The sequence below is a fragment of the Elephas maximus genome, chromosome 7 (genome assembly GCF_024166365.1).
Source record: "Elephas maximus indicus isolate mEleMax1 chromosome 7, mEleMax1 primary haplotype, whole genome shotgun sequence".
Taxonomy (NCBI): Eukaryota; Metazoa; Chordata; class Mammalia; order Proboscidea; family Elephantidae; genus Elephas; species Elephas maximus.
Genome location: NC_064825.1, coordinates 130,425,132 through 130,446,475, shown reverse-complemented (window position 1 = coordinate 130,446,475; position 21,344 = coordinate 130,425,132). Strand labels below are relative to the sequence as shown.

General features: G+C 61.1%; 3 protein-coding genes across 9 annotated transcripts; 1 reads left to right on the top strand and 2 right to left on the bottom strand.

Annotated features, from left to right (window-relative positions):
• Nucleotides 1-3,263: 3,263 nt before the first annotated feature.
• TBC1D10C (TBC1 domain family member 10C) lies at nt 3,264-10,319 on the bottom strand. 5 transcript variants are annotated; one of them, XM_049892640.1, is made up of 9 exons: nt 9,475-10,319; nt 9,017-9,195; nt 8,165-8,264; nt 7,620-7,727; nt 7,161-7,535; nt 6,500-6,565; nt 6,156-6,345; nt 4,262-4,416; nt 3,264-3,960 (listed from the first exon to the last, which is right to left on the bottom strand). In XM_049892640.1, exons 2-9 carry the CDS (start codon nt 9,166-9,168, stop codon nt 3,607-3,609), a joined length of 1,500 nt encoding a protein of 499 aa, XP_049748597.1. In that variant the 5' UTR covers nt 9,169-9,195; nt 9,475-10,319; the 3' UTR covers nt 3,264-3,606. The 5 variants fall into 5 exon arrangements, with proteins under 5 accessions (XP_049748597.1, XP_049748596.1, XP_049748598.1 ...); XM_049892639.1 differs by having other exon boundaries at nt 3,265-3,960; nt 9,457-10,319; XM_049892641.1 differs by lacking the exon at nt 9,475-10,319 and having other exon boundaries at nt 3,265-3,960; nt 7,161-7,275; nt 7,429-7,535; nt 9,017-9,450.
• A 194-nt stretch (nt 10,320-10,513) lies between these two features.
• On the top strand, nt 10,514-13,879 carry PPP1CA (protein phosphatase 1 catalytic subunit alpha). The gene is made up of 7 exons (XM_049892636.1): nt 10,514-10,663; nt 11,138-11,269; nt 11,394-11,624; nt 12,272-12,376; nt 12,834-13,057; nt 13,142-13,276; nt 13,427-13,879. The coding sequence occupies exons 1-7, from the start codon at nt 10,609-10,611 to the stop codon at nt 13,535-13,537; spliced, it is 993 nt and encodes a 330-aa protein (XP_049748593.1). The 5' UTR covers nt 10,514-10,608; the 3' UTR covers nt 13,538-13,879.
• RAD9A (RAD9 checkpoint clamp component A) lies at nt 13,697-19,428 on the bottom strand. Of its 3 annotated transcripts, XM_049892634.1 has the most exons (11): nt 19,293-19,428; nt 19,151-19,221; nt 18,205-18,333; nt 17,775-17,889; nt 17,590-17,689; nt 16,162-16,271; nt 15,947-16,056; nt 15,801-15,865; nt 15,576-15,713; nt 14,632-14,836; nt 13,697-14,555 (listed from the first exon to the last, which is right to left on the bottom strand). In XM_049892634.1, the coding sequence occupies exons 1-11, from the start codon at nt 19,324-19,326 to the stop codon at nt 14,460-14,462; spliced, it is 1,173 nt and encodes a 390-aa protein (XP_049748591.1). In that variant the 5' UTR covers nt 19,327-19,428; the 3' UTR covers nt 13,697-14,459. The 3 variants fall into 3 exon arrangements, with proteins under 3 accessions (XP_049748591.1, XP_049748590.1, XP_049748592.1); XM_049892633.1 differs by having other exon boundaries at nt 15,801-16,056; XM_049892635.1 differs by lacking the exons at nt 19,151-19,221; nt 19,293-19,428 and adding an exon at nt 19,023-19,144.
• Nucleotides 19,429-21,344: the final 1,916 nt, after the last annotated feature.

Here is a 21,344-nt window from a genome sequence, read left to right as displayed (position 1 = left end):
CTGGCCAGGCTCACAGGGATCCCAGTGGGTCTGAGCAGAGAAGGGGGTGTCTGCATGATCACCTGCCCAGGAACACACAGGTCAGCTGCATGCCGCAGTCACACCCACAGTCGCCACAAGACACGACACTTCCACCCAGTTACACCCACCCGTATACACAGAAGCACACCCCAGAGACCTGGCTCACAGCCACCAATTCACCCAAATAAACACACCCGGAGATGCCCACCTTCTCCTGGAGTGTGTCACGCCAGCTGGGTTCCAATCCTAGCTCTGTCTGGGGGCCGGGGCACCTCCCTTCCAGATCTAAACCACACTTTCTTGTCTCACAGGGTCTGGCACCCCACATGTGAGTGGTCGCAGCTTCCCCACCACACACCCACAGCTCCCACTCTCCCTGACCGTTTCGGACTTGGATCCCCTTGGCCTGTCCTCTGTGAGCCTCCTGGGCTAGGGGAGAGGACTGAGGGGCTGGGGACAAAGCCAGCCAGCCCAGGGGCACCTGTGGCACTTGTGGGGTGCAGGAGAGGGGCCAGGTTTGGGTGCTTTCTGCAGCTATATACAGATTAGCTTCTGAAGACCCACCCCTGCCACCACTGAGACAAATCGAGGGCCCTCCCGGCCCCAGATCCATACACAGCCTTCTTTGTAGGGGGCCTGGCTCCTGGATTGAGGTGCAGCCCCCTGGAGATCCACTCCCAGCCCCCCAAAAGATCCATGGCCTGCTGTCTGGGTGGCCTGAGCTCTAGTTGATCTCACGGGGGAGGGGGGCAGGGTCGTTGCCCAGCTGCACCCAAAGAGCATGAACTTTGACATCTAACAAGCTATGCAGCCTCTGGGGACCTCAGTTTTCTCATCTTTGAAATGGGGATTACAATGCCTACTTCAGCCCAGGCTCAGGTGGGCAGGGCGCCTGGCAGGTGGGCGCTCAGTGGTAGTATCAGCAGCTGCTGCTTGAGCTTGTTCCAGGCCCTGTGCAGAGGACTCTATGGGAGTGTGGCATGTGGCCCCCTGAGTAGCAGTTATTCTCCTCTACCTTTTACCTCTTGTCATCGAGTCAGTTCCGACTCAGTGATCCTATAGAGTAGAACTACCTTAAAGTGTTTCCAAGGAGTGGCTGGTGCATTTGAACTGCCAACTTTTTGGTTAGCAGCCAACCTCTTAACCACTGGGCACCAGAGCTCCCTCTGCCTTTTACAGGTGAGGAAATTAAGGCTCAGAGAGGTGGTGTGACTTACCCAAGGTCACATAGCTGGGGAGAGCCAGAACTGAGGTCTTCCCTCTGCCAGAGCCTGTGAAGTGCTGGGTCTGTCCGCCTCCAGGCTCCTGCCCCGCACAGCATCCAGTGCAGGCCAGGAGGCCGAGTGTGTCTGCTGGCTGGGCCCTGGGTGCCCCCACCCGCCCCACTCTCTCCCCTGTGCACACACACTGTGCAGAGAGGACAGTGGGGTTTGTGCCCACTCCCAGGTCGCCCTGGCTGGGCACTGGCATGCTGGTGGTTGCCCTGTGGACCCCTCAGCTCAGGCCCCCCATGGAGATGGCTGAGAATGGAACTGGCAGAGGGCTGCCCAGAAAATGCTTCCAGAAGGCAGAGTCCCAGCCCTAGATGGGCCCAAATGCAGGGCCCTGCTGGAGACCACCTGCCCCTAGGGTCTGTACCCAGGTGACCTACTGCCACCAGGGCCTCCCTTCCAGCCACATGGCTGTATTCTCTGTCCCCTACTCTCCAGCCAGGCAGGAGTGGCACAGGGGCTGAGTGCTGGGGGGCAGGGCGCTTATGGCAGACTCCAGGGGCAAGTCTCCCCCTAGCTGCGATTGTGCCTGGAATCCCACCCCTAGTCCCCCTCTAGAGCTGAGGCTTTGTCTCTAGAAGGCACAGAAGGTCTGCTTCGTGGCCAGCTATGCCTCTCACCATGCTCCTGGGCTGGCACCCAACCTCTCTGAGCCTCCATTCCGCCTTCCTCTACTACGGCTCTCAGGGCCAGCCACAGAGAAAGGGTGCCGTGGGGAGTCGTTTGAGAAAGGATTTAGTGAGCTGCAGAGAAGCGAGTTTTTAAGTGGCAGGTACCCCAGTGGATGTGGAGGTGCAAGGGAGGGCTTTGGAGCCCTCAGGGGCCTCAGCTGCTGCCCACATTCAGGGGAGGTGATGCAGGGCTGCAGAGTGGGGGGCAGGAAGGAGAAAGCCCCAGCAGGGAAGGCCAAGGTATAGCGGGAACTGCTGATGGTGAGGGTCAGAGGAAAACTTTGGGTCTGTTAAGGGACGTGAGGCCTTGGCCAAGTCCTTCCCCTCCTGAGCCTTGGTTTCCCTCAGGGCTGGCTCTCTGCAGATATGGGTCGGGAAATACCCGTGATTCCCTACTCTAGACCGCAGGCTACTTGGGAGTGGGACCGTTCTTCTCCGGGCCCAGGGCTTGGCCTGGCACTTAGCGGGTACCAGAGAACTCGTGTAGAGTGAGTGTATTCTGGAAGCCTGTGGCCCTGTCGTTAGAACATTCCAGATCTGGGCTCACTGCCTTCCAGGATTTGACAGGCGGCCATGCCAATGTTCCAGCTCCGTCATCGGGACATTTGGGATGAACACTCCACCTAATGGTCTGCCACTGAAGCGTGGGACTCTACATGCTTTCTGGTGGTACTCTAGAGTCCTGCCATGTGCCCCCACACCTGCCGGAGAAGGTGGCCTTGGGAGGCAGGGACACTGGGCACCTGGGAATGGGCACTGCAGGGATGCAGCCTGCAGCAGAACCAGCGTTGTCCTGGCAATGGCTCACGTCCCAGGCACCCCAGGGCCCTGCGGGGGCAATTAGAGAGTGTGGGAGGGGGTTTCCATGGTGGCAGTCCCAGGGGGGTGCAGCTAGGCCTGAGGGAGGGGCAAGGGCCGGCGGGGCCTTTCTCCTTTGTCCTGGGCACACTGGGCCTTTGTTCCTGCCTCACTCCCTTGGAGAGGCGGGACCAGGCCCATGGGTAGGGGGGTGTGTACTTGAGTTACAGCCCCCCACCCCTAGGGGCCCTGACTGGCCTGGGGAAGAGAAGGAGAGGCAGAGTAGGGGATGGGGCCCCACTTCTGGGCCCAGCATCCACCTGGGGCACTCTCCCACAACAGGTTTGACAGCCCTACCTGCCCCCAGAGGCTGGGCAAGGCGGCCTACCGCAGGCTCTGGTAAACACCTTCCTGTCAGCCACTGGGCAGTCTCCTGGCACTCCTGGGTGGGGACCAGGTCTGGGCTAGGGTGGGGCGAGGCTACAAGGGGGGAGGGGGCAGCACAGGGGGCATTTGATTCAACCTAGGCTTCTGCTCAGTCAGACTTTATTCCAGGCCTCCCGGTTGCCCAACCAGCTGCCCTCACCCCACCTTCCATGGATGTAGGAGCCCAGGCACCAAGACAGCTCCGTGGGCAAATGGCGCTGGTCCCAGCAAGTCCCACTCTGTTACCTTCCTTCACCCTTGTGCCCGGTGTGGGGTCAGGAATGAATCTGTGAAATGGGAAGCCCCTGCCCTGTTGGGTAGGGAGCTGAGGGAAAGCTGACTACCATGTAAAATGCAGTCCCCACCTTTGGGGACCGCCATTCAAGGGCCTCCAGCTGGGCACAGAGTTCACAGAGCCCTCAGAAGCGAGTGTCCAGGAAGGAGGCTGAGCCCCGGTGAGCCCTGGAGGGGCCCTCAAGGGGCGGGCCCCGGGCCCGAGTCAGGAGCCCATGAAACGTCTTGCCACGGGTCTGGGGCTTGCGCCGAGGTGTCCTGGGCTCCTCCGGGGGCTGCACCACGATGCGGGGCACCTGAGGGCCAGGCCTGGTACCTCCCCGTGCCCCTGCCAGCTGCTGGGCCTCGAAGATGGCTGGGGCTCCCGCGAGGCGGGCCTGTGGCCGAGGTGGGGGACCAGGAGCCGACTTGGGCAGCTGGCCCAGCTGAGCCCGAATCTCACGCTGCAGGTCACGCTCAGACAGGGCCACGCTGTGTACCTATGGGAGAGGCTGGTGCTGAGTTCGCCCAGGCTGTGGGGTGGGGGCAGGAAACCAGGAGGCCCCCTCGGGTAGGCAGGACACAGCTCCAGGAAGTGGCTGAGGGCTGAGGGGCTGACAGACACCCTTGCACAGGGAGCCACAGAAAGCCACTTGAGGCCTGGGGCTTTCACGTTTTCTGCAGCTCAGAGGACAGAAACTGAGCCCCGGTCTTCACTTTGGTTTCCTGCTCTGTGGCTCAGTTTCTCCAGTTGTGTGACAAGGGCTGGGCTGTTGAACAGGGTGGCCAGGGAGCACCCACCTGGGACATGAAGACCTCTTCCTGAAGCTGGGTGGGGGGAATGGTCCGAAGGGCACCGAGCGTCTCCAGGAGCCCCGGGCAGGCCAGGCGCTGCTCAGCAGTACCCAGCGCCAAGCGCACCAGCGTTAGTCCCACACGGAACAGCACCTTTGCACCTGCAGGCCAGGGGCTCCATCAGCAGGAGGCCAGCCCGGCTCCTCCTGCTGTACCTGAGCCCACCCTCAGACAGACTCCTCCCACCTGCCTGCAGCTTGGCCCGCCCAACTCAGACCAGGAGAAAGTGCTGAATTGGACTGCAATTTGGGGGTCACAGGCCTCCGCACTGGCTGAGCAGTTTCAACAGCCCCAGACACTTATCGGCAGAATTGCCTACCAAGAACCAGAAGCTACTGAGAAACTTCAAGCCTTCTCTATCTGGGCCTCAGTTTCCTCGTCTCTACAAGAAAAGTTCAAGTGGGTGCCTTTAAGGCCTTTCCAGCTTGGGCCTATGACCCTGATTCTAGCCAGAGTCTAGGTGGAGCTCCTTACCCCTAGATCAAGGGCATAGTGGGTGTGTGTGCATGTGCCTACACACGCATACGTGTCTGCACACATGCACGCATGCGCACAGATGTACGTGCACACATAAGCACTCATGTACACACATGGGTGTGTGTGACCCTGGGCCAGTGCCCCTCTTGGAGCCTCAGAACCCCTTCTGGCGGCATCAGGTCTGCTGGGAAGAGCAACCCGGGAAACAGAGAGGCCTAATGACGACAGCAGCTTGTGACCAGAGAGACGTGAGTACTAGTGCTGTTGTTATTAAAGGGAGTTTGTGGCAAGGTTTGGCTCCAGCCCCTCCTTGTCACTGCGATGAGAAGGTGTCAGGGATCAATCAGTTCAGCCACACTGATCAGGCCCCACTTGCCCGGCCCTCAGGGCCTAAGGCTGCAGATGACTTGTAGATGGCGACTTGGACACGGCACAGCTCTAAGCCAGCTCGAAAGTCTCTCCCTGGGGAAAGGCCTGGATTCAGTGAGTGTGCTGATTGATTTCTACCCTTTTTGAGGTGTATCCACTGGACATTCCATACAGATCAGAGTGAGGTTTACACGCAGGGGGCTACTGAGGGGGTGGCAGAGGGTCCAGCTCAGCTGCCCGACTCCCCCCATTCTGTCCCAGTCCCCGACGTTCACCTCTGGCTTCACATCTCTCCACCCCCCTTGTTCTCTGTCATCTGGTGCCTAGGCCCGGCACACACCCTCCTCCCCGGCCTCCCCAGAGTGGTCAGAAATGCCTCTAAAGCAGCATGGTCGCCACTGCTCCCATGACACTCTGTCCTGTCCCCTTGTTTTATTCTCTTCCTGGCGCTGAGGACGACCTATAAATATCTTGGTAATGTGGTTCTTGGCGCCTCCCACCCCCACTAGAATGTAGGCCTTGCTCCCAAAGGTGGTCCCAGCTCCCAGAGCAGGGCCTGACCCCAGAGAGCCTCAGCAACGCCATGGGCTCTGAGGTGAGGGCCTCATTGGTCTGCTGAGCCCGCCGCCTGCCCCCATCCTGGAGCCAGCCATGCCTCACGCCTTGGCACTCGTAGGCTCCTGCCCCATCGGCTGCCTGTGGAAGCTTCCCTGGCCCAGCCTCCCATGGTCGGGGGGAGGGGTACGCGTCATTACACTGCCATTGCCTCCCCGCGGGACCAGGCACAGGGGCAGTGAAGGCGGAATAAATGAGTCCAACAGATGGGCTGCGGCACCTGCACTGCCACCGCCATCATCCCAGCTGGCCCCTGGGTTTCAGGGCCCACGAGGACCAGGGTTGGCAGCAGCAGAGCTGCCGGACCCCGAGCTGGGCCGCTCACTCCCTGTGTGCCCCGCCAAGGCTTCCCCGGCCAGCGAACGCCGACCCCACTCACCCTCGCTGAGGAAGGCGTCCCAGATGCGCAGCACCGTGGGGAAGGGCAGGGAGCGGGCGAAGAGGCACAGGAACCACTCGGGCAGGTAGAGCAGGGGCCCGACGCCCACCTGCTGTAGGTGCTTGTGCACCCTCGGGAGAAGCTTCCGCAGCAGAGCCGCAAACACCTCAGCATCCAGCTGCACTGCCTCCTGCAGCCCCGTTGTCAGCCAGCCATCAGTCCCCCACCCCAGCCCAGGCCTCCTCTGCCCCCAGGCCCTCCCCCTGCCTGCCCGGCCCCTCCTAGCCATGCTGGCTCCCCATCGCACCCTCCCCAGCCTCGGGGGCCCCCATCCCACCTCTCACCATGTGCGGCCCATAGTAGCCGGGGAGGTAGACCTCACAGATCTGCACCAGGCACCAGAAGGCCTCCTGAGGAGGAGGGCCAGCCATAAGTGTCCGCCTCAAGAGGAACACAGGGCAGGAGGAAGGGGAATGGGGCCTAGAAACCTAGGACTGAGGGACTCAGGGCTGCCCTTACCCTGCTCAGTGCCTGGTAGGCTCTTTCCCAAAGCCTCCCCCTGTGCCTAAGCTAGGGGCCTGATGATAGCTTTAAGGGGTTGGAAGTCATAGGGCTCAGGGTGTTGAATTTGAGGGTACCGTGGTTGGAAGGGTCCCAAAGTTCAAGTCCTGGGTTCCTGGGGTCAGGGATCATGGTCACAGGGTCACAGGAGTCATGAGGTCAAGGCGATAAGGCCCAGACTCCTGGATCACTGGGGTAAGGGTTAGGGCTCAAGGATCCCAGGTTCCTGGAGTCAAGGTCATTGGGGTTGAAGGTCCCTAATGTTGGTAGTCATGATGCCTGGGCCACGCAGACAGGGTCTGGGAGTCAAAGATCCAGGTACCTGAAGCCAGAGGCCCCGGGGTTGGTGGTCATAGGTCCAGGGCTCAGGACCACGGGGGGCCTGGATCACTAGATTTGGGGTCAGGGTCTCAGGTCCCTGGAGCAGGGCCCAGGGCCACTCACCTCCGGAGGCAGGTGCATGAGCAGGACGGCCGCCACAGGGCCCTGGGCCTGGCAGTAGCCCTGTTCTGGCCGATACAAGGTGTAGGCCTTGAGGACCTGCAGGAGCCCCTGCTGCCTGTGCCAGGAGACCTCGTTAGGGCCAGTCCCCAGACACCCTTCCCCCCAGGTAGCCTCTCCCCGGGCCTCAGCCTTCCTGGGCCTTGCCAGCTCCCCTGAGATGCAGGGGCAGGGGGCTGGGGTGGGGTTCCTGGACATCACTGGTTCGTACCCATGACCCTGGGGTGAGACAAACATCTCGTGCAGAGGGAACTGGCGGTGCAGGTCCCTACCGATGGTCTCCATCCACTGGGGGTCTCCAGGGGCCGAGGCCAGCTCCTGTGGTGGGCAAGCAGGCAGGTGGGTGTGAGGGCTCAAAGGAGCTCTGGGAAGGGGAGGCAGGAGCTCAGCCAAGTCCCTCACCTGATAGGTTCCAGGGCTGTTCTCCTGACAGATGTGGGCCCCGCACAGCAGGGGCCAGCACCTGGCCCTCAGGGCTGAGGGGATGCCTTTCCGGCACTGTATCTTCACCTGTGGGCAGAGGCTGATTAACCAGTAAGCAAGGTACACGCTGGCTTACAGTAAGCAAGGTATCCCCTGCCTTAATTGTGTTTACTTACTAATCTTTAGTGCACAATCTCACACAGGTTTCACATGTGAAGTGGCAGAAAGGCCAGTGCTCTGGACAGAGACCCAGCCTCATGAGAAACTGAACACTACAGATTAGTAAATGAGCACCAGTAAGCCCGTGTGTATCTTTTTATTGGGTAATCCGTCCCCTCCTGTGGGAGAGGCCTGGGGTTCCATGAGGCCACATGACTTGTTGTTGGAAAGGGGCCACTTTGGGTGGTTGGGAGCAAAGATAGGAGACGCTGGGTCACAGGATGGGTACCTTTTGTGGGGGTGGGGGCAAGTGAAGCATAGGGGGTCGGATAAGGAGGCCTGGGTGGACCCACTGTCCCCCTCACCTTCTTGTACCGCCGGGACATGGTCTTCTCCCAGTGCGAGGTCATCTCCACCCACTTCATCTCCCGCTGGCGGATAAGGTCTGCAGGGGGTTGGCCTGGCCTGGGGGCACATGGCACAGTATCCAGACGCTGGACAGCTGTTCCCAGGAGCCCACACCACCTGCCACCCTCTATGCTACCTGGGCAAGCCCAGCTCCTGGGCCTGGGATCTCTCAGGAGCCCCAGGGAGTGACCTGTGACCCAGGAGTTGCCAATGGTTGTCATGGGGATAGGAAAGGATGTGGCTCTGATGTGGGCGGAAACAGGAGAGACTGAAGGGGTGTGGGAGTGCCTGTTGGGGGAAGGGTTGTCTAGCTTTCCCCCCAGGACAGGGACAGATAAGTCACAGGGGAGGTGAGTTGGACAGAGCCCTGGACTGGATGCCAGGAGTCCTGAGTTGGAGAGTTTAGGTCTCTAATCTACTGTGTGACCTCAGGCAAGTACCTGTCTCTGGACTGGTTTTCCTGTCTGTACGTTTAGGGGAAGGAGGAAGGAGATATTGTGGGTTCTTTGGTTTGGATCTGGGATTCTTGTGCCAGAGGTTAAAAGCAGAAGGATGTTCAGCCCCAGTGGTGGGTGTCAACCCTCAGAGATTTGGGAGGGTACAAGAGACATATAGGGATTTCCTCCCAGCCATTCCTGCCTCAGGGTTCTACCTGGAGCTTGAAAAGAGGTGATACCGACTGAGTCCCATTCCCTACTGCCAGACCCTCCCAGGATGCTCAAAGTTGGACGTCATTCCAGAATCCAGCCCTCAGGCCCCATCCTCAGCCCCGGCACTCTATACCTCCCCCCCCCCCCCCCCCCACTTACCATGGCTCTGCTGAGCCTCCGCCGATGAAGCCATAGCGGTCAGCCTGGCGATATGGGCCGGGCCCACTCAGCTCTGAGTCGGACCCCAAGGAGCTGGAGTCATCCTGCAGCTCGGTAGGCTGCACCAGGTCCTCCCCTAGGGCCTGGGCCATGCTGCCCCCGACCCCAGATGCCACCGGCTGCAAGATGCGGGGAGAGCCAGGGTAAAGGGCAGTTCCCGACCCGTCTGGGTTCGGGGCTCACAGCCAGCCAGGCCCCAGCCCCAGGGCCTAGATGTTGAGTCGGAGGGGTAGGTTTCAGGGTATCTCACCAAGGCCCCTGGGTTCCCTCTTTTTCGGAGTCAGGGGCTGGTGACTAGGCCCTGAAATGGCAGCAAGGCCAGACCTCTGTACAAAGATCCAGACCCAGGCCCAGCTGCTGCCCCCACCAGCCCAGCTCACCTCTGGGCTGCACCTCACCTCCTCCTCTCACTTCCTCCTCAACCCTAGCTTCAGCAGCGCGCTGAGGGGCCCCTCCCAAGTAGGGAGGTCACCCCTTCCTCTCTGAGGCTCTTCCTGCCTGCCCTGGTGCCCTGTGAGCCACGGCCCCTCCCAACCTCCCACGGGGCCGCAGATGTGGGTTTCTATGCCTTCTGTGTGGCGCGGGTCTGCTAGGTAGAGAGGTAGAGAGGAGGTGTCGCCTCCGATTTAGATTCCTGGCATGTAAGACGTCCAAGGTGGGGCTCCAATGAGAATTAGGGCTTATTTACTGTTTGCTCTTTACAAAGTTACGCTTTTAACACGTACATAATGCGTGCACATTGTTTAACTGTGCTACTCACAAGGTAATTACTCACAAGGTAATTACAGGACTTTCATTTAGCCAGCACTACTCTGGTTCGGTGTGGACAAGAATGGGTTTGAAGGTCAGTGACAGGTGGTCTTCGGGCTTGGTCGGCCGCCCGGGGGTTGCCAGGGAGACTTAGGAGAATGAGACCCTCCGTGAATGTGAGATCACTGTCTCAGGTCAGCCCTTTGCTATCTCGAAGCCTCAGTTTCCTTTTCTGAACTTCTAGGACTCAACCCGCCACGTTTGGGGAGACGGACAGGGCTGGGTTTGTCGCGGTTATTAATGCGCTCGCACCACCCTCGCCCCAGGGCCAAACCACCACAGGGCAGCGGTGGAAAAAGGGCTGTTCAGTCTAAAAGGGAAAAACAACTTCCATAGGACTTCTGGTGAGAGACCTCAGAACCGGGCTCCGTGACTCCTCGGGGGGCGGGACCAGACGTGGCCACGCCCCACAAACCACGCCCCCAAGCCACAGCCAGGCTCCACCCCACCCCGCCAAAGCCCGCCCACCGCCGAGGCCCGGCCTCCAAGGCCGTGGCGGCGCCGCGCCTCCCGTCCGGAGGGGGCGCTAGAGCGCGGGGCGCGGGCGCGGGCGCGGGCGCGGGCGCGGGCGCGGGCGCGGGCCGGGCGGCGGCCGAGGCGGGGCGGGAGGCGCGCGGGGGCGGCCCGGGCGGGCGGAAAGAGCGCCAGGCCGGAAGGAGGCAGCAGGAGGGCGGGCGGCAGGAGCGGGCCCGGAGCGGCAGGGTCGGAGCGGCGGCGCCGCCATGTCCGACACCGAGAAGCTCAACTTGGACTCCATCATCGGGCGCCTTCTGGAAGGTGAGCGGGGGCCGGGCAGGGTCGCGCCCGCCCCGCCTTGGCCCCCCGCCCGGCCCGGAAGTGGCGCGCGGCGAGCCTGCCCCTCCCGGGCCTGCGTAGCCTGGGCGGGGACGCCCCGAGGTCCCGGCCCACCGCCGCTCCCCCACGCGCGGGCACGCCTGGGGGGTCCGAGGCCCGCTCCGGCTCGCGGAGCAGCCCCCTCTCCAGGGCCGGGGGTCTCGGGTGCGTGCGGGACCTGAGGCGCCTAGACCGGGGTGGGGTCCCGCGCTCTGAGGTGTGGGGCGGCGGGCCTGGCGCACAGCAACCCCATGTACAGGGCCCTGAGGGTAGTGGGGTCCTGTCTTGGGGGGCTTGAGGCCGAGGTCCCAGGCGACAGCAACATCTGTCCCTGGGCCAGGAGGGGTACCGTGGGACCCCGTGTCGCCCACCCTCCTGCCTGAAGACCCAGAGTCCTGACGCCCTTTTCTCCCCCAGTGCAAGGCTCACGGCCTGGGAAGAATGTCCAGCTGACAGAGAACGAGATCCGTGGTCTGTGTCTCAAGTCCAGGGAGATCTTCCTGAGCCAGCCCATTCTTCTGGAGCTGGAGGCGCCCCTCAAGATATGCGGTGAGCCCCCTGAAAGTGGCATAGGCCCCTCAAGTGTCTGGGTCCCTCCTCTCTGGAGCCTAACCTGACCCCGCTTCACTTGCAAACCCTGCACCTGGCACTGACGCGATTCCCGGGGTCACAGGTGACATCCACGGCCAGTACTATGACCTTCTGCGGTTGTTTGAGTACGGCGGCTTTCCTCCGGAGAGCAACTACCTCTTCCTGGGGGACTACGTGGACCGGGGCAAGCAGTCTCTGGAGACCATCTGTCTGCTGCTGGCCTATAAGATCAAGTACCCCGAGAACTTTTTCCTGCTCCGTGGGAACCACGAGTGTGCCAGCATCAACCGCATCTACGGCTTCTATGACGAGTGTGAGTGGTCCGGGGTCTGGGCACTGCCCAGCTCAAATGCCCTCCTCTCTGTTCAGCGGAACCCTCATATTGGCTTGGCGTTAGCCATACTGCCTGCCAGATTCCCGCTAGACTGAGCTCCGCAAAGGCAGGGTCTGGTTCAGGGCATGTCTGCCTGGCCCGCCCTCCCTGGAGGGGATACACTCAGGAGGGGCTTGGTGAATGGTTGCTGGCAATTTGAATTCGTACTGCTTTTCTTGGAGGCTCTGCCTGGTGACACTCCCACCTCCAGTGCACCCATTACTTAAATACTCAGGACGTCTAACTGGCTTGGACTCTGCTGGCCAGAAGCTGAGCTAAACCAGATCAGGTCTTGCCTGGCCCTGCTCATGGGGTTGGGGTGGGTGGGTGTGTGTTAGGCGGAGGATGTACCAACCCTGAGGTTCTGGATTGGAACTTGGGCGTTCCTGTGGACTCTGCTGCTTTAGAACTCCATCCTGGAGGAGTGGTAGGCAGCGTGGGGAATGTTAGCCCCCTTGCCTTTCACTCTCTTCTCCCAGCTGGGTCTGGATGGCCCACGCAGCACCCTGGGGGGCCCAGAGACCCAGGCTGGGGTGGGGTGGGGTCAGTGAACAGCCTTCTCAGAGCCAGCCCTTTCCTCCAAGCAGGCAAGAGACGCTACAACATCAAGCTGTGGAAAACCTTCACCGACTGCTTCAACTGCCTGCCCATCGCGGCCATTGTGGATGAGAAGATTTTCTGCTGCCATGGAGGTGCGGGCCTGGGGGCTGGCGAGCGCCTTCTTACAGCCGGCGTCGTGCTGCTGAGGGAGTGAATGCCTGCGAAGGCAGGGCCAGCCACACCGCCTTGGGATGAAGCATGGTTCGCTGGAGGGCGAGTGTCCTGTCGCCTGGAACGGCTTGCGTGTTGTCTTAGATGTCACTTTTTCCAAGAAGTTGCCTCACCACCCTCTGTTAGGGTGCACTGTGGTGGAATTTGCTTATCTCCTTTTTCCAGAGAGCTGTGGGCATTCCTTGAGGGCAGGGAATTCTTGTTTGTTTGCCCCTGTGCTCAGCGATTGGTAAATGCTGAGGGGAGGATGAAGAGGCCTGCCTGGGCCTGGCGGTGGTGGTGGTGGTGGTGGGGAAGGTGAGGTGGTTGGTGCAGCTGCCTGGAGGTGGGCTCCCTGGTGGAGGCTTGTTGAGGCATCGAGCCGCGTGTGTCTCCCAGGCCTATCCCCAGACCTGCAATCCATGGAGCAGATCCGGCGGATCATGCGGCCCACCGATGTGCCTGACCAGGGCCTGCTGTGCGACCTGCTGTGGTCCGACCCCGACAAGGACGTGCAGGGCTGGGGCGAGAACGACCGCGGTGTCTCCTTTACCTTCGGGGCCGAGGTGGTGGCCAAGTTCCTGCACAAACATGACTTGGACCTCATTTGCCGGGCGCATCAGGTGGGCGGACAGTGCTGGGTCCGCAGGGGGTGGGGACGGGCAGGGCATTTCCGCACCAAACTCCTTATCCCTGCCCTTGCCCAGGTGGTGGAAGACGGCTACGAGTTCTTTGCCAAGCGGCAGCTGGTGACACTTTTCTCAGCTCCTAACTACTGTGGCGAGTTTGACAACGCTGGTGCCATGATGAGTGTGGATGAGACTCTTATGTGCTCCTTCCAGGTGGCTGTAGGGAGGGGGGGTGACCTCATGTGCTTCTCCCGGGGGGGCGGGGAGTGATGGGCTCTCAGGTGCGTCTTCCAGGTGGCTGTAGGGGTGAGCACTAGGCCCTGTGGCCCAGCCCGAGAGTCTGACTAGTTCCGTCTCTTGTAGATCCTCAAACCCGCCGACAAGAACAAGGGGAAATACGGGCAGTTCAGCGGCCTGAATCCTGGAGGCCGGCCCATCACCCCACCCCGCAATTCTGCCAAAGCCAAGAAATAGCCTCCCTGTGCCCACCCCTCTGCCCCCAGATGTTGGATTGATTGTACAGAAGCCACGCTGCCACGAGGGGCCAGACCAGCCTCTTGGGCCCACCCATCACGGGAACACGGAGCCTTGGTCTTTTTTCCTTTTTTTAATGAATCAACAGCAGTGTCTGATCCCCAGGGTTCCCTCCTGCGTGCGCCCACAGGGGCTGCAAGCTGGATCCTGGGGCTGAGGCTGCAGCTCAGGGCAAAGGCAGGCCAGGTTGTGGGTCTCCAGCCGTGCTGGGCCTCCGGGCTGGCAGCCGGATCCTGGGGCAACCCTTCTGGTCTCTTGAATAAAGGTCAAAGCTGGATTCTTGCCACGGCCTCTGTCTCCCTTGTCCCAACGCTGGGCCTGGCAGCCCTTCTGCCCAGAGCCACTGGGAGGGAAGCCTTGCTGGGCACCAGCCCCACGGAGGCGGTTGGAATTCCTAACGAGGGCCCGAGAGTACTGGAAAACCAAGAACAGCAGTCTGTGTGGACCACAGGGGTTGCCAGTGTGTCCAGGATGAGAGCAGTTGAGTCATGATCGGCTTTCAGGGTCCCAGGGCCAACAGCCCTTCTGGGACTCTTTGTGGAGGTGGGCCTGAGGCTGCCTCCAGCCCTGGCCAGATGGTGGAGTCCGCCTGAGGCCTGTGGTGACTGAGATGTGGGACCTCCACTCAGGTGGCAGCTCAGCACCAGGCCTGGGAGCAGGTGTGATTGGCTGGGGCAGGGGGAGAAGACAGGACCCAGCACTCGATAGCGGATGGTAGGTGCAGCCCCAGCACAGCCTGTCACCACCCCCCGCCTGGGCCTGGACTCTGAGTGGCTCTCCAGGTGGCCTAGCCACTGGGCTGGGGTGGGGGGTGGCTGTGCTTCATCTAGTCCAGGGAACCTGGACGCAGCCTGGTCCCGGCTCAGCCCTCACCCTCACTGTCTTCAGCCAGCACAGGGCTGGGGGCCTGGGGGGAGTGTACGGGGGCCAGGATGGAGCCAAAAAACAGCGAGCGGAACTGGAAGAACAGAGAAGGCCCCAGTGAGTTCTGGAAGCTGCTCCCCCTCCCCTGACCCTCTCCTCCCCCACCATACCTTCTTCGGTGGGGGGGTCCCAGGAACTGTGCTGGGCTCAGCCTCATCGTCCTCTGAGTTTGGGCCAGGGCTACAGGGGGGCTGGGGGCCTGGTGAGATGGAGAAGGAGGGCAGTGCCCGAGAGCCCTCACTGGCCAGGGTGGTTTCCATGGCGATCATGTAAGAGTCAATGTCATCGTTGGTGAAGTCGTCCAGGTTGGGCGTGCTATAGGCAGAGATGGGGCATTACGAAGAAGCAGAGAAGAACTACAGAGGCAGGGCCCCACCTTGAGGCTCCGAAGGGGCTGTGGGCTGGGACCTCTTTTGGTTTTATGACTTCCTGATTCATTTGGAGGGGAGAGGAAACGGGGGTTAAGTGGTGGCTTCCTGGAGGGAGTAGGCCTGGAATCTGTTTGATCAGAGTTTAGGTAGGGGTCTGGGGAGAGGTGGTCTGGGGCTGGTCTGGCCTAGCTGGGGGAGGGGAACAGCAAGCCTTGCTAGCTAGGCCACCTGGGGCCAGAGCCCGCCCCTACCCCTTTCCCAGGGGACAGAGCTGGAGCTCGCTGGGGCCCAGTGGACATGCTGGGCGGGCGGCCAGGCCAGACTTCCTCTGCTTTTGCTGCACTGGGCCCAGCCTCCCAGCCCACCTGCCAGTCCAGCCACCTGCCTCTCCACCCCGGGCGGCGCCCTGCCTCCCAGCAGCCAGCTCCCTCCTCGGCCTGGGAGGAGGTTCACCGGGAGGCCTCAGCCAAAGAAGGAAGCAGCTGGGCCTTGGGGACGGTCCCTGGGTGGGAGGGGTCTCTGAGCACAGCTGACCATGATGAGTCTGCAGGGCTGGAAGCTAGGAGCTCCGTGGGGCCTGACAGGAAGTATGTGTGGGGGAGGAGCAGGGCTGGCAACAAGGCTCGGCCAGGCCAGGGTGCACAGCGCAGGGGAGAAGAAGGCAAGCGTAGCGGAGCCCTCACCTGTGAGCCTGGAGTGGAGGCTCTGGCTGGCGGGCCTGCTGGGAGCTCAGGTCCTGGGACTGCAGGTCTGGCTCTGACAGCGTGGCCAAGACAAAGTGGCCGTCAAGCAGGGAGTCCTCGATAGTGAAGATGGCTGGCCTGGGCAGGGGACCAGCCCAAGGACAGTCAGAACCTGTAGGCCCGACATCCCCTGTCCCCTGTCCCCTGTCCAGACGTAGGACCTACCTGCCCGGAGTGTCAAAGTGAATACTGAGAGACAGATTTGCTGACTCAGCAAAGCTCAGAAGCCCCTGGGAGGGAAGAAGGAGGGTCAGGCCCTGTGCTGGGCTGGGCAGGGAGGTCGGGACAACGCGTGCATCGGGGACACCTACCCGGAATTCCTTGAGGCAGAAAGTGACGGCCACCCCTTCCTGGGCCTGCAGCTGCTGGAAGTCTTCCTCCGCGATGCTCATTTCTGTCACCATGGCTCTGACAGTGCTGTCTGGGGTGGGAAGGAACAGGAGGAACCTGGGTCCCGGCCCCTGCCCTTGCCTGCCCAGCTCTGCTCCCAGCCCAGGATGTGTCCCTCCCAGACTGGCTCCCTTACCTGCCTCCTCCTCCTGGTAGCTTCGCAGGATGACCCTGCGGCCATGGCTAACACCCAGCGTCACTTCAGCCAGCGCAGGGGGGAATGGCAGAACAGCCTCCCCCAGGACCCTGTGAGGACAGGCAGTGTTATCCCCAGGCCAGGCCAGCCCTGCCCGGCAGCCTTGCTCTCAGAGGACTAGAGGACGGGGGGCTACACACACACACTGGCATCTAAGGAGAACTACACCTGGGCCAGGCCAGCACCCTGGGAAGGAGAGGGCAGGATGAGCAGGCCTGGTCCTTCCCTGCCACAGCCCAAGTCCACTGAAAGCAGGACGGGGTCGGGGGGGTGGGGGGCGGCGGGACAGACAAAGGCCCACACAGGGCGGGCAGCACCAGCATACAGGATGGGAGAGGGCTCTCCCGCGGGGAAGGAAGAATGGGGTCCGGAGGTGGGAAGCCACACCCATACCGTCCCAACCAACCGGCCTTCAGAAAGAGCCCCTCCCTAACTTCTTGTCTTTGACCAATACGTGTGATAAATGAAATAACACCTGGAGTCCGCCTCAGAACAACGGGACACAAGCTGGGGGTGATGGTACAAGGAGTCAGCATACTATGTTCTACTTTTTTACGTGTTTCAGACTGTCCATAAGACAAATGTTCATTAAAAGGAGTGATTTAAATTGTCACAAAACTCAGACCAAAAGGGACGGCCTTCCCCCTTTCTCTATCCAAAGGAGCCCTGAGCGGAGCTCTCTCGACAGAACTCAGGGAAACAGACTCTCAGACCCAAAGGGAACCTCACACAACCATGTCCTAAGGCTACCAAGAGAATGAATGGGAACTCGGCCACTTGGATGCAAGCAGTGCCCAGGGGCCACTCCTCTCTGAGGTGGTACTTGTCAGGGACCCCTGCCTTCCCTGGCATCCCCACCTCCCTCACCCTGCAGTGCCCAGAATACTCCACTCTCCTGGACCACAACCTCCCCGTCTGGCCTTCTGCCTGGGCCTGGGGACTCCACGAGCCAGCGCCAGGGCAGGCGATAGTCAGTGCCCACGCTGAAAGGGGGAAGACCCCCAAAGTACGACTGGGCCCTGCAGGGAGCTGAAACCCTGAGCCACCAAGGTTAGGGATGGCCCTTCAGCTGCTCAGGCTAGAGAAAGTGACTGCTAGAAGAGACATCAGGCTAGGTCTGAGGCTCCCAGAGAGCCAAGTCAGGCCTGAGGTGTGGAAAACACAGGGGTGTAGAAATAGTAAGGAAATGGAGGAAGGGACACCCATGCACCCCCTTTGCTCAGCCCCTACCTTCGAAGAGTCAGACAAGGGCTGGAGAGCACACAGGGCTGGGATCCACAGAAACCCTTTACGGAAATGGAGAAGGTGCCTCTCAAAGAATCCAGATGGGGGACTGTGCTCGAGGTGAGGGGGAGGGGGTGTGCTCACTTGGCCGGGGCACGGAGCACATGGGGGCATGAAGCTGGGTCGAAGACGGCCTGTAGGGACTCGCAGTCCTGGAAGGACAGGTTGTGAATCTTCCTCACCCCTGTGTGGGCAGACAGGGTCTCAGGGGGGCTTCTCAACCCCCCATGCCACACCCCAGGGCCCCCGAGTCGGCACTGCCCACTCACCATACTTGCAGTGCAGCTGGACCACTAGGCGGCTGCTCCTGCCATTCAGGGAGATGTAGCACTTCTCCACTGTCTTCTCCAGCAATGCCAGCGAGCGAAAGACTGACAGGAACGACTAAGGGGAAACGTAAGCCAGCGCTATGCCTCCAGCTTGTGAGCCCCAGCCCAGCCCATCAGCCAGGACAGGGACCGCCACAATGTGCGTATGTTCACACGCGTCCAGGCCTTGGTTCTGGCTGTTCGCCCTGTCTGGAGTGGCCCCACCCTGCAGGCTCACTTGGATTCCCCATCAGTCTGCTGCTGTTCCATATGCCCCCACTACTCTCCGAGAAGGTCTTTACTGAGCCCCTTTCTCTACCCCGTTAGCAGCTACTGAGTGCCCAGAGTGGAGGCCCTGCAGGTGGGGGTTCCTACCAAGAGGGGGCCTCACCTTCATCAGGATCTTACAGCGCACGGGTTCCTGGGCTTGGGTGGCTGCCTGGTACTGCTGGAAGAAGAGCGGGGCGAAGAGGAAGCAGGCATAGGCAGAGCGGGAAGAGTTCACCGTCCGGAGGGAGAGCTGGGCCAGGTGAAGCAGGGTGAGGGGGACGGGGGACAAGGTCAGGGGCAGTGACAGGCTGGCCCCATGGCCTGCCTCTGCTTACAGAACTGCCCTGATGTCCTCCACCACCACCACCCCCGCCGCCAAACCAACCAAACCTACTGCTGTGGAGTCAATGCCAACTCATGGCAACCCCATATGTTACAGTGTTTTCTTGGCTGTAACCTTTACAGAGGGAGATTGCCAGGCCTTTCTTCCTTGGTACCACTGGGTGGGTCTGAACTGCCAACCTTTAGATTAATTGTTGTTGTGATGTTGTTATGTGCCATCGAGTTGATTCTGACTCACAGAGCAGAACTGCCCCATATAGGGTTTCCAAGGAGCTGCTGGTGGATTGGAACTTCCAACCTTTCAGTTAGCAGCCCAGCTCTTACGCATTGCACCACCAGGGCTCCTCAAGCGCAAACCATTTGCACCACCCAGGAACCTACCACCTCCACCATCACCTGTTAGATCTTCCCTCTCCTTCAAGGACAGTCTCAATGGGTCCTTCCTTGGGAAGCCTTCCCTGACCCTTTCTCGACCCTGCTCCCACCTTCAGCGCTGTCCCCACACTCTGCCTTTCTCCCTGCTTATCTCTAAGGCTAAGTCGCCCCCAACCCGTCACCGGCCACTCCAGGGAGGGCAGCTGCTCTCCGCTCACACACCAGGCTGGGAGGTTGACAGGGCCCAAGACGAGCTCCAGCAATGGGGCCGAAACTGAAAGAGCTGACAAGCCCACCCGCGGCCACCGTGCCCGGGGAGGCGGGATCCTCCCCACGCCCCAGCCCCTCACCCCGTCCTCCAGGGGCTCCAGGTAGAGCTCGTCTCCGATGCGGGACAGGGAGTGGACCGCCTTGCCAAGCACTGCAGGAGAGCAGAGAAGGGTTAGGTAGGTGTCTTGGCCTGTCCTACGTGTCCCCGCCGCCCAGACTCACCCTTTACGTTGCCGCCTGTCACCAGACACTTCATGCTGCCCCAGTACCGCACCGGGCTGATCCTGCAAACCCACCCGCGGAGCCCCCGCAACCGGCCCGGCTCGGGGCCCCCCCGCCTCCACGGAAGCCTGGGCGCCCTTCCAGCCGCCGCCCCGCCGGCCCCGCCCCCGCTGCCTCATTGGCCTGCGAGCGCGCGCCGCCGTCACGTGAGAAACGCTCCCGGCCCCTCCGTCACGTGACGCAGCCGTTCTCAGGCGCAGGCCCCTATCACGTGGGCCGGAGCGCGGCGGCGCTTGCGGTGCTCGCTCCTTGTAGCCCTCCCGGCCCCTCCGTGCCGTTGGGTGCTAGGCCACTTGGCGGGGCGCACGAGCGCGGGGACACTGCTCCAGGGCGGGAGGTGCATGGCGCAGTGGAGCGAGCCCCGGGCTCGCAGGCCAGAGCCCGGGGACGAGCCCGCCGGGGCCCTTATTTAGTACAGACTTTCGGGCGTGTCTGGGGATACTGGGTGGAAAGCAGACCGTCCGCACCCAGTATGGGCTGAGGACTCGGACACACGCAGCAACCACCACCTCTCAAAAGATGTTAACGCGACGCGCTGCAGGAGCCAGGGGTGGGCGGTGGCTGCTCATTCTGGTTTCAAGGGGTGGCACCTCATTGATTCAGGAAGAGAAAAGATTCTCCTGACAAAGGGGTAGAAGAGCAAGAGCGAAGCGCGTGGGGATTGGCACCGGGGAGAGGGAAGGGGCGCCACCAGACGATGAGGCCGCTGCTGGGAAACACAGGAAAAGGTTGACGAGGGTAGAGTCGTGGTTTTGAGACTATTTTTTTAAAACCCAGCATTGTGCGAAAGGAGGCGTTCATCAGCCGGAGGTCCTCCCCTTGCCCTGCACCTCAGTCCCACGTGTATGGAGTGGAAGGCAGGCCAGGGTGGGAGCCCTGACCTCTAGCTCCCGGCAGCACCGAAGTTTGGCCGTTCGAAGGGTCTTCTGCTTCCCTTTAGGGTCAGCCAGTGCTTGCCCCCCTTGGCCCTGTCTGTAGGGACGCGGCTCTTTTGTCTCCTGGCGCTGCACTTCTGCACCCGCTCTCCTTGCCCTCAGCTCCCCTGCCTCACCAGCCCTCACCCCCTCCCTAGAGCAACGGGGCAGGAGATTGTAATTCCCTTTCTCCTTCCCGGGGATCAGTGTCAATGACACTACCTCCACCTGGGCATACAGGCCAGTAAACGGAGTCCCTGTGGACACCACCCTCTTCCCAGATGCGCCAATCCTGCAGCAAGTCTTGACAGTCCTAGCTCCCAATCAGATGGCAAATTTGCCCCCCTCCCCTGCCCCGGTTCTGTCCCTGCTGCCACCGTCCTGGTTTGGGCCACCATCCACTCTCCCTGGATGGCTGTTAACAGCTGAGTGGTCTTCTGCCTCCACACTGTCCCCCGCCCCCATCCACCCTCCATACAGCAGTTAAAGTGACCTTTCTAAAATGTCCATGGAATCATGCCACTCCCTGTTTAGATCCTGCAGTGGTTGCCAACTACTATACTTAGCGTAAGATCCCAAATCCTTACCCAGCCTGTAGGAGCCGGCCCAGCATCTCTCCACCTATCTCCTGCCTTTCTCTCAGTCACCCTGCCTTGCCCCACAGGCCCTGTTGGTTCTCTGAAAGGGCCACATCCTTTTCCCCTCGGGATCTTTGCACGTGTGTTTTGGTCATAGCAGTTATCACAAGTCTTGTACATGTGTTTACTTATTTAACGTCTGTCTTCCTCACTAGTACATGAGCTCCACAAGGGCAGGGACCTTGTCGGTTTTGTTCATTGCTGTTGCCCTGTCTCTCACACAGGGCCTCAGTGGATGGTCAGGAAATAGGTGTTAGTGAATATGCCATCCAGATAAAATGGCGCTGCCTGTGAGTTGCCCTTAGCATGGTGCTAGGGTAAAAGCAGCAGGCCAACCTGACCTGCCTAATTCTTCTCTTCCCATCTCCACTCTCTAGCAACAAAACAAAACCCAGCACCAGCTATTCTCTTTCTTACCACCCCCTCCCCCCACCCCTAAG

Coding starts and splice junctions, on each gene's coding strand:
- RAD9A (XM_049892633.1), bottom strand. CDS start 19,326: ATGAAGTGTCTGGTGACAGGCGGCAACGTAAAGG. Junction 16,057..16,161: donor CTACCAGGAGGAGGAGGCAG/GTAAGGGAGCCA, acceptor TTCCCACCCCAG/ACAGCACTGTCAGAGCCATG. Junction 14,837..15,575: donor CCTCCACTCCAGGCTCACAG/GTGAGGGCTCCG, acceptor CTCTGCCTATAG/CACGCCCAACCTGGACGACT.
- PPP1CA (XM_049892636.1), top strand. CDS start 10,609: ATGTCCGACACCGAGAAGCTCAACTTGGACTCCATCATCGGGCGCCTT. Junction 10,664..11,137: donor CATCGGGCGCCTTCTGGAAG/GTGAGCGGGGGC, acceptor TTTCTCCCCCAG/TGCAAGGCTCACGGCCTGGG. Junction 13,058..13,141: donor TCATTTGCCGGGCGCATCAG/GTGGGCGGACAG, acceptor GCCCTTGCCCAG/GTGGTGGAAGACGGCTACGA.
- TBC1D10C (XM_049892640.1), bottom strand. CDS start 9,168: ATGGCCCAGGCCCTAGGGGAGGACCTGGTGCAGCCTACCGAGCTGCAG. Junction 6,566..7,160: donor TCATGCACCTGCCTCCGGAG/GTGAGTGGCCCT, acceptor CCTCCTCCTCAG/GAGGCCTTCTGGTGCCTGGT. Junction 3,961..4,261: donor AAGAGGTCTTCATGTCCCAG/GTGGGTGCTCCC, acceptor CCTCTCCCATAG/GTACACAGCGTGGCCCTGTC.